Source organism: Dreissena polymorpha, chromosome 11 (assembly GCF_020536995.1).
Source record: "Dreissena polymorpha isolate Duluth1 chromosome 11, UMN_Dpol_1.0, whole genome shotgun sequence".
Lineage (NCBI taxonomy): Eukaryota > Metazoa > Mollusca > Bivalvia > Myida > Dreissenidae > Dreissena > Dreissena polymorpha.
In genome coordinates this window covers 8,136,932-8,151,988 of record NC_068365.1, presented here as the reverse complement: position 1 = coordinate 8,151,988, position 15,057 = coordinate 8,136,932, and the positions used below count along the sequence as shown (strand labels likewise).

General features: G+C 35.8%; 1 protein-coding gene across 3 annotated transcripts in view; it reads left to right on the top strand.

The window, feature by feature from the left end:
• Positions 1 to 12,853, top strand: part of LOC127851387 (uncharacterized) — a 31,063-nt gene extending 18,210 nt beyond the window's left edge. For 2 of the 3 annotated variants that reach the window (XM_052385137.1, XM_052385135.1), the window contains 11 exons: positions 394 to 640; positions 2,965 to 3,064; positions 5,033 to 5,396; positions 5,984 to 6,060; positions 6,386 to 6,450; positions 6,677 to 6,819; positions 8,470 to 8,597; positions 9,968 to 10,074; positions 10,409 to 10,551; positions 11,823 to 11,956; positions 12,132 to 12,853. In XM_052385137.1, the coding sequence (XP_052241097.1) occupies positions 394 to 640; positions 2,965 to 3,064; positions 5,033 to 5,396; positions 5,984 to 6,060; positions 6,386 to 6,450; positions 6,677 to 6,819; positions 8,470 to 8,597; positions 9,968 to 10,074; positions 10,409 to 10,551; positions 11,823 to 11,956; positions 12,132 to 12,213 (1,590 nt within the window). In that variant the 3' untranslated portion in view covers positions 12,214 to 12,853. The remainder of the gene's footprint in view (positions 1 to 393; positions 641 to 2,964; positions 3,065 to 5,032; positions 5,397 to 5,983; positions 6,061 to 6,385; positions 6,451 to 6,676; positions 6,820 to 8,469; positions 8,598 to 9,967; positions 10,075 to 10,408; positions 10,552 to 11,822; positions 11,957 to 12,131) is intronic. The other variant, XM_052385136.1, reaches the window with a different exon arrangement.
• Positions 12,854 to 15,057: the final 2,204 nt, after the last annotated feature.

Sequence of the window (15,057 nt, the reverse complement as noted above, 5' to 3'; positions counted from 1 at the left end):
TAATGTTGTGTGATACTCCATTAAATCAATAGCAAATAAAACATGTTGGGTGTGTAAATACTTTTAAAGATCAATAAAAAATTTAAACGGAACAACAATACTAGGGTATATGTTAGAAGTAGGGCCACATATTTTCTAATAGGTGGGCATACAATTTACGCCATTTTAATTGAGATAATCTACTACCTTGACGAAGGTAACATGATGAATACACAAATCGACCGTATCGATATGCTCTGCTTTTTTTGTAAAGTGCCATATTGTTTTGGCACTTGCTGTAAAAAATAGATTTTTGCTGTTAAGACACTTTTTCCATCTGACATATATGCGGCTTCATTTCGTTTACATCGACTAAATGTTTCATTTTCATTCAAACCACATTTTTTAATATAGGTTGAAAAAGCCGTTCTACCCAAACAATCCAAACCAAAGGACGCAGACGTTAGCGGAAGCGATGAGTACATCATTGACAGCGATGGTGTCACTGACTGCAGTGACTTTTGCTCCTTCACAACTTCACGGGGATCCTTAAACGAAGGCAGTGACTCGTGCGATGACTGGATCGGTTCCGTCAGTGTTCAGCTTCCGGCTCCAACTAGACCCGATGGTTCAGAAACCGCTGTAGTACGCTGCAAACGCGGTAATGACGACATTATTCCTAGAAGTTTTGAGAGACCATTGTAAATACATGTCGAAACAGGAAACACAATAGAGCGTTATTATAACATGAATAATGTATAGCACTGACAAGATGATCAAAGTACCAATATAAGTTCAACATACTGATGAAGAAAGCGATGCAATAATGCCTTTACATAAGCATTTACCAGCATTTACATGTAGTATGTTCGGCATAATATGAAGAGATTGAGGTATAAGAGTTTTAGAACTAAATAAGTTGTCACAAGACAAGAAGTATTTGCGGGACGAGAAATCGTAAGCAGTATATGGTATGTTGATGAGATAAAGTAAACTTGAAAGCTACGATCATGCCTTTTATCTACATATTTATATGTGCAAACGTACTAACTAATAGTAGACTAAGCTCATTATCATACTAATGCAGGGAAATTTTTCGGCTGTCGGTGTTTGTTTGTTTTGCTATCTTTGAAAACAGAATAACAAAAAGCATATCATACAGATTCCGGTAGAGGTCATAAATTTATAAGAGAGGGTAAAAAGATTTCGAAATGCCGAGCTTACACCAACGTTTGGGGAGATAATGAACACAAATATGGGAAGAGGATGATATACATGTTGTAGAAAGGGGCCAGTTTACGTTAAAGAGACGCTACCTCATTGATGTGACAGTCATGGAGAAATATAGGGACGTGATTGTGCGTTTATGTTTGCTAGATATATAAATGAATGGCTCGTGTTAGGATTGGAATACAATCAACCACTTATCAGCACAGAAATTGATTTTTACCAAACATAAGTTAAGACGAGTAGCCGCATCAACAGGATTGTTGACGATTATATATAGCGTCTTCAAACAGACGAACGCGAAACTGAAAACTACATAGACACGAAACCGAATAGACCCTAATATGGATCCTTGAGGAACACCACAAGTTATTGGTAGTAAGTAAGATTAAGTGAGCCATGTATAAGTTTTTTAAACCGATGTCAAGAGCAAGTGATGGCGAATCGTTTATGCATTTCAGTAAAAGGCCTAGAGCTAGGTTAAATATAAAAGTGGTCGAATAGAAGATGCATTCCCTGGTAATATAAATCAACCAATGTACAGTCTATATGTAGTTCCGAACGCTCAGTGGCGATGAGACTTAATTTGATGTTTACCTCCATAGGAACCGGTTTTTCTATCCCGTCTTAACAATGTATGATATTAAGAGAAGAGTAAATTTGCAGTGTTAACGTTTAACCTCAGCACAGTTTGTGCTAGAATATCGGAGCCATTAGGTTCAGCCCATATACAATCTTTATTGGTGAGGATACTCTGCACGTTGTCATCGACAATACTAGATAAGCCCGCGAAGATGAGGAAGATGTACCAAAAGATGACGAAGAGGTATCAAGGGGGCTGGCAACTCAAGGATTTTGATGGAAATCACCTCTTCGCAGAAGAAGGATGACAAACACACTTAGGTTAAGCACTGATTTGTTAAAGGCAATTCGTTCTCATAGCAATACTAATATAACAAACATATCCTCATCATGTAGAAGCCTATGTAGGTGAACATTTGTAATGACGGGTTGGAAGAGATAATTGATTTTGGAAACGTTATCATGCGCCCGTTCAGCAAGACGAGGAAGGGTTAAAGGGTGGATATGGAGAAGAGAAGAATGACAAAAATGAGCAAAACGTTGTGTTATTGTTAATGTGCGAATTGAATGATAAAACCTCAATTGATTTTGTTATTTCTATGCTGTATAAAAGGATCCAAAATGAATATCAAATATTTGATAAGCTATTTGATGTTAAATGCGAGTACATTCGTTGTTCATATCAACATGATACCGTAAATCTTTTTATTTAATTCAATGACATTCATAAGTACCAAGATAAAACCAATATCAATACGTTAAATACGTTGATGAACCGAAAATTGTGTCAAGTTATCGATTAAAACAGTCTTTACAAGTGTGAGCTGATTTCTTAAAAATGAACATATATGTATATAAAAAAAAGTTTTCTGATTTACAATCGAAAATTATTTGTTATATTATAGAGCTCTAATTTCCTTGAAATTTTGTTACAATTATTTTAACAGTTTTTTTAACTTTTTTTATTCAGCGACCTGTTTTGCTGTGGTGTAATTTTTAGCTAGATGGTATATACGCAGTTTCATGCGCTGTAATCACATTATGGTTCTGGACTTCATTGGCAATCGCTCACATGCCTTCACTAATGACTAACGGATATTTACATGAATGCCTCTCCTAATAATCATCATTGATTGTAATTATTGCTTTATGATTTCCATCTTTACTTTGTTGCAGGAGATAATCCCAACTCTGCCGCTAGCTGGACCCGTGTTGATACAGAAAGTCGCCCGGGTAACACAAATGCAGTGAACGTGAAGAATGGCCTTGAGGGATGGTAGGCTCCTTTTCAAAAGAATGCTATCAAGTATATGTATAAGACCTTCCTCTTAAACGGCGCCTTCATATTTTTTTGTGTATTCATGTTGTTCATAAACACTCGTTGCATACAGACGGCATCCAAGCTAAATGGTGCGCTTAGTTAACTATAGTCGAAATTGATCACGGTATGAATAACATTACACTATATTTGTTTGCATCGAGACGCTTCAATTACATAAACGCTGTTTATCATCATTATCAATCCCTTGGCCGATTTAGCCGTTGAAGGAAAATAAGGGACGACGATACAGAAATCATCTTCCATTCACGTTTGTTGTGTGCTGCTGAGAGTAATTTTTCCATGGGAAGCGATGTCCACATTTTAACATTGTCAATCCAGCTTTGTTTGACGGCCTCGACGTCGACCTACCTTTATCGTGAAAGAGAGAACAGTCTTGCATAGAGGGTCGTGCATGGTGACGTGTCCTAAACAATCCAGCTTTTGTCGTTTTATGGTCGCCAGTAGGGGCTGTTGTGGACCAACAAGTATTGCAGTTATGTTTCGGACGTTCTCGTTGGTCGTTTGCTAAAATAAGGAGATGCAAGGCAGTCTTCGGCGTTCTGTGTCCGCGTGAAGGGGCTACGCCTCGCAGCCGTAGAGTAGGGTGGAGATTGCGGCGTACTTGTAGATCTTGTACTTAATGACGACGCAGATGGAACTGCTTGTCAACAACCTGTTCAGTCTAGCCATCGCTGCGTTCGCCATGACAATTCTTATTCGGACCTCATCCTTGGACAGGTTTGCGCCCATGTACTTGAAGCTGGTCACTTCTAGCTTCTCGCCGTTCATGGTGATGTCTACAATGGTGCTGGTCGGGCTGTTCACCATGATCTTCGACTTCTCCGTGCTGACATTCATCCTGTTTGTTCCTACTCTTTCATAGAATATGTTGGTGAGATCTTGAAGTTCCCTGCTGATGCCACCAATGAGGTCAATGCCATCAGCCAGCGAATCTCAAGTTTGAGATGGGTCTTTCACCGATGGTGATTGATGGGTAGTGGCAAGAAGAGTCTCTATAATGAAGAGGTTGAAAAGGATGGAAGATGGAGACAACCATCCTGACGGAAACCCACTTATCTCCTTTAGAAGTCCCCATGCTGTCCGTTGAGAACTACTGCGCTGCTGGCATTTCCGTCGAGTTATTAAAATTTAAAATGACTTGGCATCATTCTTTCGTAAATTTTGAATCCTCTCATAACATTACTTAGGCCATCATGCCACACGCGGGAGGTTGTGGAAGAGCTCGCGTTGATGTTGCAGGTGTATCTCAATGCTGATTCTGCAATTGAAGATCTGTTTTTCTGTGATCAGCTCAGATCTGAATCGAGACTGCTCGATTACAAACTTGTCAAACATATATGTGAATGAAATACATCTGCCATCACTGAGTCTTTCAATTTCTCCAATTACTCCAATTTAAATCTAACGCGATGGTTTTACCGATTCCAATGGAGGTAAACATCGATGATGCGCTTGCACTTTAACATCAGCTTGTGGGTTGTTAGCACTAAGCCATGGTCACTGCCAGTGTCTGCGCCAGGAATTTTTTTGTGTTCGCCTTGTTGATGCTGGATTGAAACGTTGCGGCGCCTGTATGAAATAGATCTGGTTGTGTAATTGCCCGATTGGAGCTTGTCAGGTCGATGTTCTGGGCGGTTTGCGTGGGTGCATCGTGTTCAATTAATTGTTGATGTTAACTACGCTCCGTCGCATTTTTCACGTTACTTTTACGTTTGACTTTATTGCTCCAAAATTGTTAAATGTAATACGTATAATATTACGTTTATTTTCATGGAATAAGAAACGTCCACGGGTTATATAAACGAATGCATAATATACATCAACAATCTTTACGGTTAAGAGTTTCTAGCATTATAATTTATTACGTTCTCTCTCGTATGTATTTCTCTTTTATCTGAATAGGTACATTGTTGTAATAATAAAGAAGTTCACCGGCTTAGTGCGGCAGACTGTTCGTGACATGTATTACTTCTGCGTTGGGGACAAGAAACGGTTTGTGATGTACACAATGATAAGACCCAACACTCCGATTGACGTTCTTGTGGTTGTTTGCTTGGAAAAAGAACAGGACACTAGCATACGTAAAATTCTAAAACAACACAGTGACTATCGGCAATCCGATTATGGATTTACTAGCCCTTGTGATTTGAATACTAAGAAACCGTACATTCTGGTTTTGAAATCATACCAGGGTTGCAAAGTTGTCGGTCCTACAAAAGCACCATTTAAATACCAGAAGGACGTTGAAAAGTTCCAGATATTTAGGGTAAATGATTTTGGTATATATGTCATAATTTTAATGATATTTGAGCTCAAATGTATAACCTATTAGAAGAAATAAAATACATTGTCGGAATGACATGTTCTCGAGCATTAATTAAGAAATGATATATAAATACAATGACGAATTGAAGACTCGGATAAAGTCTATTGGTGTTTCTATAAATATTCGAACTCCTGTAACTGTACTTTATTTACATCAACGGGGTCTTTTTTATAATAATTTCGAACTGTAATAAAAGTGTATCTCATATAACCAATACAATTTACTAAATTGATGTTCGAAGACAAAGACTTATGTATTTACATTTTCAATTTGAAAACAAGAATATAAACTATTTATAATTTAATCATTTTATAGTGTCGTTATGACAATTAATGTGCATAGTGATTGTTTTGACAACAAACGGTGCTTAGGATTATTTTCGTCATTTCACACTGTAAGATTGTTGCTTTATCAGGTCGTAGTGCTTTCTTGCTAGTCTTATTATGAGAAAGTGATGTGCGTAGGCTTTGTTGTCGCTTATTTAAGTATTTTTTTCAACGTGAATGATAGCCTGTCGTTGCTTTTAGGTGGAAGTTAAATCCAACGTCACTCCGGCAGCTAACGTTTTTTGTGTAAATGAGGACAAAATCGAACATGATTTAGAGTAAGTATTTAAATTGTTATTGGACAAAAACAAAACATTTTAAAATAAAATAAATCGATATTCCATTAAAAAGCTTTGATTATGAAACGTATTATTTTGTAAAATAAGAAAGGTATTACTTTCTAACAACTTCGTAAACTGTACTCAAATAAAACCGTAAAACGAATACATTACTCCGTCACAAATAAACTTCATGAACTGAAAGTATTGGAGCGACATAGCAAAACGTATAATCACATTTGCATAACCAGTTGAACTGTCGCGTTATACGTTTGTAAACAACAATACTATAACTTATTTACACATAATGTTTTTGTTTTTTTAGGACGATCTCAAAATTTCAGCAGCCTATTGACTTTTCAGCAGACTCACCACGTCCGATTCCTCCAGGTATCTTTTACCCTTTTCTTTCTACAGAGTCTTAACTTAATATTAACAAATCTTCATGAAATTGTTAGGGTTTAAATTAAGTGTTTTTCCAAATTTACAGTAATTAATAATATATCGATAAAATAAACAATATTTAAGGATAAATATGTTATCAAATTAAGTATAAAATTGACCAATCACATGAACGTAATGACATTTGGTCGTCATTTGTTGTTTTTCGTCTAAGATTGTTTTCTGAGCGACAACTTCCTCACAAAACAAGAAGTTACTGACCAAATAGAGGATAAATGGTTTGAAGTAGGACTGTATTTTCGAATCCCAATTTGTACTTTGATCGGATTCCGTCAAGTAAAAGGACGAAATAGAAGAGTAAGTACGTTTTAAAAAATGTATTTTATTGCATCGATTTTATCCTATAGACTTTGTATACACATGCATCGTTTTCATAATGTAAAGTTTGCCAGTGTGACAGTTTTAAATATTATTTTTATAATGTATAACGATTCCTGTAAAGTACGCACTTCAGTTGTTTAACATAACGAATAATCCCATGTTATTAATAGTTCAACGAAATACTCTAAAATTTATAATATATCGATCTGAATCTATACGAGCTCATGAACGTGTGATTCACGTTCAGTCAGATTCTATACCAGCTCATGAACGGGTGATGTACGTTCAGTCAGTAACTATAGGAGCTCATGAACGGGTGATGCACGTTCAGTCAGAAACTATAGGAGCTCATGAACGGGTGATGCACGTTCAGTCAGATTCTATACCAGCTCATGAACGGGTGATGCACGTTCAGTCAGTAACTAAAGGAGCTCATGAACGGGTGATGCACGTTCAGTCAGAAACTATAGGAGCTCATGAACGGGTGATGCACGTTCAGTCAGATTCTATACCAGCTCATGAACGGGTGATGCACGTTCAGTCAGAAACTAAAGGAGCTCATGAACGTGTAAAGCACGTTCAGTCAAAAATACTTTTCAAATATTAACCCAGTGCACAATAAGTAAAGGAATCTCATCACAGCACAAACTACTTGACTCAAGACAAAAACACACAGCACTTAAGCGAAAATGAGTATAATTTTATTTTAGGACAAATAAGAAATTTGAAATAAGTTAGTATTACAAACATTATATATATTATAATACTTGCAATTGTATTGGAATTTCTACCGATTTTGAACAAACACATGTTCCTTATCGTTACAAATTTTTACGTAAATATGTGTTAACAAACACATGTGCCTTATCGTTACCAATGTTTACGTAAATATGTGCTAACATATGTGTTTTGTGTTAAGTGTCGTCCCAGATTAGCCTGTGACACTTTCCGCCTATACTTTACTATTGCTAAGAAGAGGCTTTCCTGAAACAAAAACTATCATGAAAGCGGAAAGTGTCGTCCCTGATTAGCCTGTGCGGACTGCAAAGGCTTATCTTAGACGACACTTTACGCACATCCCTTAAACCCCCTTTTCACATTAAAATATGAGTGGATTTCCCTTATGTAACTTATGAATACTGCAAACAGTGCACAAGTATGTATTAAATGTGTAACAACGCGGCTATATTGTGCATAGGCCCGCATCGGCACGCTTTCGGAGACATGGGCACATGGGCTGATGCACTCGGTTTATTATTGCTGAAAGCTTGTCAATACAGACCCATGGCACGCCATAACCGTTTTCTAACATATAAATATAGTTATACTGCGCGTTTTGCTGTGCTCTGATTATGTCGAAAATTGAATAAGAATATTTTATTTTATTTCGCACGCTCACTAAAATAATTTCTTGCCAAAATTCGCCGAAACACAAATCAATTTGTTGGGGTCTTATTAGAAGTATAGTTGTATAATGATAGGCGGAGTAATTTGCCCTGGTGTAAATGTTTTACTAACGATAAAATAAAATAAATAAAATAAAACGATATTTCAAATTAAACGCTTTAATTCTTACATGACCAAAAAATATCTGTGTTACTTACAGAAATGTTGTTCTACATGTAGGTATTACAAAAATGGCGCAACGACACCATCGACGACATTGGCCAATGTCTGGATAGAGCTATGACCGCTTGCAAGGTGATATGCCTGCCAGATCTAAGACAAAGCTTGCTTGAAGAAGTGATTAGTTGGTGAGTGATACTGTTATGAAAACAGAATCATATAGTTTTAATAACTTTAAATCCTCCATACTCGCTGATTGTCGATACTTGCGACACTTTGACACTTAAGTTATTTGTGTAGTATTCGATGCACGCTTCACGTTTGGTGTAACATAACATAGCGATATTGTAGAGAAATAAATGTAATGGAAATTTAATAAATATATTATAATTCACAAAATAAAAATAATCAGTATCGTGGACAAATGAATACGACTGATAATTACATATGAAAACAAAATAAAAGTAGTTCGCATATAGACATTTATTTCATAACGAATGGAAAACATGCAATAGAATTTCCTATATGATACATTATTTACGAACAAAAATTTATTTTTTAAAAACGTGACACATGAGTACATAAACAAAAAAAACTAAGTATGAAAGAAATGATGAGGCGATAGTCCAAGATAATATCTAGGAGTGGAAAGCAATTTGGACATGTCAACTCAGTCGGGTACCTACGCGTATAAGTGACATTAAGTTCGCTTGGATAATATGTCATCTGTCAAAGAATAGCGGGAAATATACAATTAAGAGACAATAAGAGGCGAGGGTCACACATGTTATGATATGATGATTTGTTTGTAAACAAGTACTTCAAAGAGACTATATATATCATGTTAAGAAATTGTGTAGGACAGACTCCCATTTAGGATTTAAGACATTACTTGTCTTAGTTTGGTTAGGTTTTGAATTTATCATGGAATTATATTATTGTTGAATGTGTTCTATAATTGGTAATATCAAGAATAAAGAACTTTAATAAATTGACTTGCTTTCATGTTTTGTTTGCATAGGTACGTTTGATTGATATCGTTTGGTTTCTAATTAATTTGCTGGTATTGTGGTATCCTGGGGTTTTGCAAATATTCAAAAACAATTTAAATAACATTAGAATCTATTTAAGTTATATTTAGTTTGAATCGCTATGCGATTAAATTGTATTCAAAAGCATTATGATTAATTATATAAGTACACGTATGAGGGTTTTTAGCGGTGTCAACACTGCGTAGTACCCTGCCAATTATCAAGGCAACTTTAATAAAGACACCGGGAGTGATTATACCTGTTTCTCTTCTCTTCTTGTCTTGGGAGTTTCGTTATTCTTATATAACAATTATTTAAAATAGACTAGTTTTGTTTAGCTCCATCAGAGGAAGTAAACCTTATTAACGCGCTGCTCTTTATTGATAACACGGAACCATTAGCCACAATTTGAGATACATGGCAAATGTACAAGACAAGACAAAACTGTTTTCCAATTAAATTAATGATTGTATTTTGTGTTAGATGATATTCACTTATTAATAATCATAGTTTAATTTATGTTCAAGGATCGACAAAGATGAAAAAGTCAAAGCATGGGCTAAAAAATACAAAATTGTGAGGATAAATCGCTCTCAGATTTCTCATGATTTTAAACAACTAGATAATCTGCCAGGTATGCAGTGAATTCATGTTAAAGTTCTTAGTCTTTTCTAATTTTCTCTTATAGTCGCTTAATATTCATATTGTAGCGTACTGACAGAAAAATGCCATGTGCTCTGTTATGTTTTTAGGACAAGACTGTTAAAAATGTTAAACCCCTAACCTTATTATATTCCTTTAACTCAGCAGTAATTAAAGACCATTACATGTATCAATATCACGTACGTAAAATATCCAATCACACATGCCATTTTAAGGAAACGTAACAAACATATAATAATATATGTACTTGTAGCTTGACAAACGCATGCCTTTACAGTTTACACAAATGTTATCTCTACTTGTAGTTTGCCCTTTTTCCGACGCATTCCTATACAGCTTGCACACTTGCCTACCAATTGACGATTCCATATTTTTGCAACTGGGTCTCAATCAACATGAATTGGACGAAACCACTGGCCACTGGTCTGAGCCTGCAAGGCGATGCTATGTAAGTAAATTTCCAACAGAATATGCGAATTGTGTTACATTTAAACATACATGTTCGACTAAACTTTGCCACTAGTAGAAGAATATTTTGTCTTTCGAATACCCGCATAAATCGTAAAATCGAAAATAAGATCTAGTTTTCTCTACATTTTGTTCGTGCGTAATGATCATATATTTGACGTTGAGCGCTGTTTTTACAACATTTTATGAGCGGGCCCTTGGGTAAGGTAAAATCAAGTTGCTTCTACTAAAATTTGGGAATTAAGTTGTTTGTTGAAAAGTTGCAATTGGGAATATACATAATACTTTAACATAATACTTACAGAGGTGTAACTCCTTGATCTGGATATGGATTGAATTTGGAAATTAAAATACTTAATATTTTTGGAAAACTTCAATTCGGGAATTTGGTGTAGCCAGTATGGAAAAATATATGTACTTTTCGAAATTTGCTTATGGTCAAATTTCAGTTCCAACTTTGACGGCTAAAAAACACAATGTTTCGGCTCTTACAACTATCGAAAATGATTGTGTCTGTACTGTGGCCCAGTGATTAATTTTGTCTGTACCGTGGCCATGTGCTTAATTGTTTTTATACCGTGGCCAGGTGATTAGTTGTTTCTGTACCGTGGCCAAGTGATTAATTGTGTCTGAACCGTGGCCCAGTGATTAATTGTGTATGTACCTTGGCCCAGTGATTAATTATGCCTGACCGTGACCAAGTGATTTATTGTATCTGAACCGTGGCCCAGTGATTAAGTGTCAATGTGCCGTGGCCCAGTGACTAATTGTGTCTATACCGTGGCCCATTGATTAATTGTGTATGTACCGTGGCCCAGTGATTAATTGTGTCTGTACCGTGGCTCAGTGATAAATTGTGTCTGACAGTGACCAAGTGATAAATTGTGTCTCTATCGTGACCCGGTGATTTTAATTGTGTCTGTACCGTGGCCCAGTGATAAATTGTGTCTTTACCGTGGCCCAGTGATTGATTGTGTATGTACCATGACCCAGTGATTAATTGTGTCTGTACCGTGGCCCAGTGATTTATTGTGTCTGTACCGTGGCCCAGTGATTAATTGTGTCTGTACCGTGGCCCAGTGATTAATTGTGTCTCTACCGTCGCCAAGTGATTTATTCGAGATAATATACGGAATCAAAAATAATACCCATTACAAAATGTTGTTTTCTATTTGTGTCTCGCGAATCTTGTCGTAATAAACGACTATTTAATTACAACCTGTGTATTAATATGCGAATACCCGTTTACAGTTGCTGCATAAAGTTCGGAACAAATACGATGGGAAATCAAAATCATCAGATTTCCTTAAGATAATTGCGAATGAATTGAAGAACCGGAATGACAATATGTTCAAAATGGAATTAGAGAAATGTATACATACATGGTAACGTTTTTCTCACGATAGTCGTTTGTAAACAAAAACAACGTACACATTTGAAAAAATGCAATGTACATATTTGTATTGCTTAATAGTATTCGTTATCAATGTTTTGTCTCGTGTATGCTAAGAATCCTACATATTCCATTTATATTCACTACCATTTGCGTTCTTGTTGCAGGTCAAAGACTGGGTGCCCTCGAACTTGTTCGTCTTGCTCTGACGATGCAGTAGCAGAATTGAAAAAAATATTTAAATGTTAACACCCGTCACCAGCCTATGCATCGTGCTAATTCAACGCGACATAAAACCGATGGGCACTGTCAGGAACTTATGATCACAAACCCGTGTGCTGTCATTTGAACGTATACATACTTGGCGTATGGCCCGTTCTTTGTCTGTATAGCGCTCAAGCGGGGTTGAAAGTCACCATCATGGGGGCATGCTTTAACGACATGTTACGGCATTTGTTGTTGTGTTGCCGCTCTTCAAACCCGCCACCACACCAGAACATTTCGCAAATCGGCAAACATACTTAACAAAGGCAAAGCAAATAAATCAACTTCAGCATCCAGCCATGCATAGTCTGATGCGATTCACGTGTTTTCGAAATGCAACTGACCACTACATTTGTTTCATGGAATTGTGCAATTCACGTTGCATAAAATTACATATCTGTTTATAAATATTTTGTCAAACATTTTGGTTGATTACTGCCATTGACTGTATTGTATCGAAGAAAATGTTCACATGTTCAACCCACAATTATTTGCATGAGAACTTCCAAGTCGGTAACCTCTGTTTTGTATTCGTGTTCGTGTTTTTCTCTTGTTTTTGCGATGTCTGTATGTTATGTTGTGTGTTGTAAGACTGGTCACTTACTTAAAATAAAGGTCCTCGCGATTTCGTGGTTTGTAAGTTTAAACGCATTTATTTCAACAAAAATATATTTACACTTATATGAAACATGCATTTGTATACAAACAAATTTGTTTTGGATATGAACGGAAGACTTCGCCTTATAGAGTTCTTCTCCATAATTATTGCATCATATGTCAAAAATGAAAATATCTATTTGTAACATTTAATAATGTCAATATGAGAAAATGAAACCAATAAAACATCAGCAGTATTAAACATGTGCATGTTTTGGCCAATACAATTAGATTTATCTCATTAATCTAAAATGAAGTGAAAGCATTTGTGAAAACCGTGGTTTTTAATCTGTAAAACAAAATAAAAAAGAAACAAAACGAATGGAACATTTACAAGATTAATAGTCCCGTTAAAACGGCATATTGCAATGAAGAAAAAAATAGCAGAAAAAATATTCTACGTAAATGAACTAAGTCATTTCAGAAAGACCAAATCAAAATGCAAAACACTGATCATCGGGCAAATGACCTCACATAATAATTGTGCCATTGACAGCAGTCCTGTAAGAAATTCTTTTCCGATTCACTCTTCAATTTCATACCTTTGATGATGCGATTGTGAAAATCGAATTTGTTTTATGTGATCGCGAAACGTGAAATGATCTGAAACTGCAAATGCATAAACAAACTATATGTTCAACTTCTTAGTTATAATGTAGATATATGTTAAATTCCGCTTCAAAGACAAAACGCATTGGACGAACAATTGAAAAACATATCGAGTCAAATCGATGCGAATGAAAAATATTATATTGTAAATTATTGAAATACCTTGATTCAGCACTGTAAACTGTAACAAATAACATTTTCTCTATACTTACGTTTACAATTTGTTGAAATAAACAGAGGCAGTTTATCGGCAATATTCCGGCAGTTACAAAGACGGATTAAGACACACACTCGGTCCTTAAATTATTTCTCCAATTACTCTTATTCATGAAATTTTCTTTTGTATATTGGATGTGTGAAGTAACACAAATCTTTATTAGATATTAGTAAGCACGTCGTTCACTACAGCTCAAAAGCTTTGCGTTCGTGTTTCCAATAAAAATAATACATTTGGGTATCTTCCGGTATAAAATGGGCGGATCTTTTAACAACGAAACAAAACCAAATGACCCGGACCTTACGTGGAATGATGCCGATGATGCACCGTGACCCATTTATGCCTAGCGTCTAGAAAAAAAAGGCAATGGCAAACAGCGTAGACCCAGTTGAGACGCCGCATGATGCGGCGTCTCGTCAGCGTCTGCGCTGTTTGCTTAAAGGAATTTCTGTAAGAAATATTCTAAATATAGAAATAAATATACTAATTTTGGAAATAAATTGATCTAGTAGAATGGGAGAGTCCACTAGGCATAAATGGGTTAAAATGTTCCCGTGGTGCAGTTCCGTCAGGCTGTCGTGTACTATGTCGCGCATCATTAAACATTGTAAATGTCAAAGCGATTCAGCTGTTTAAAAAAATGCATCGACCTCTATTTTTGAAGTTTAAATGCTAATTATTTCTAGTTGTGATGAGTGTTTTACAATTACCTGCTATTAGATATTGTGTGCAGTTGTTGCGTTTTCAACGGTTATTATTTGTTTAAAAAAAATCCCCCTCCAACCCCTACTCCGGTATAGCGTGGGTTATGCAAGGGATATAACCCGTATATGCATAGTGTGACCAACAAAACAGTGTTATTGAACTTTTCTGATTAAGCTCTTTAATTAATACTAGTAAACTGTATAATATAATTGTGACGACATTCCTTTACAAGACGATTCACGGGCATAAACTTTGGTTGACGCCATTTTTCCTGGAAACGTACACTTATTTACATAAAATGAAGCCACTACATTTTCAAGTTCTTATTATGAATGGTATAATTATGCTTGCAGTGACTCAAATTTACACCTTAATATAAATTAGTTTAATATATACCTCCTTTCATACTTAAACTTTTTCGAACTTAAACTTCTTCGAACATTGGCTGTAGATTTAAAACTAATTAGAACTAGAATTGTAACTTGACTGAAAGTTAGTCTCATTTTGTAACTTGACTGAAAGTGCGCCTCATTTTCTAACTTGACTGAAAGTGAACATCATTTTGTAATTTGACTGAAAGTGAGCCTCATTTTGTAACTTTACTGAAACTGAGCCTCATTTTGTAAATTGACTGAAAGTAA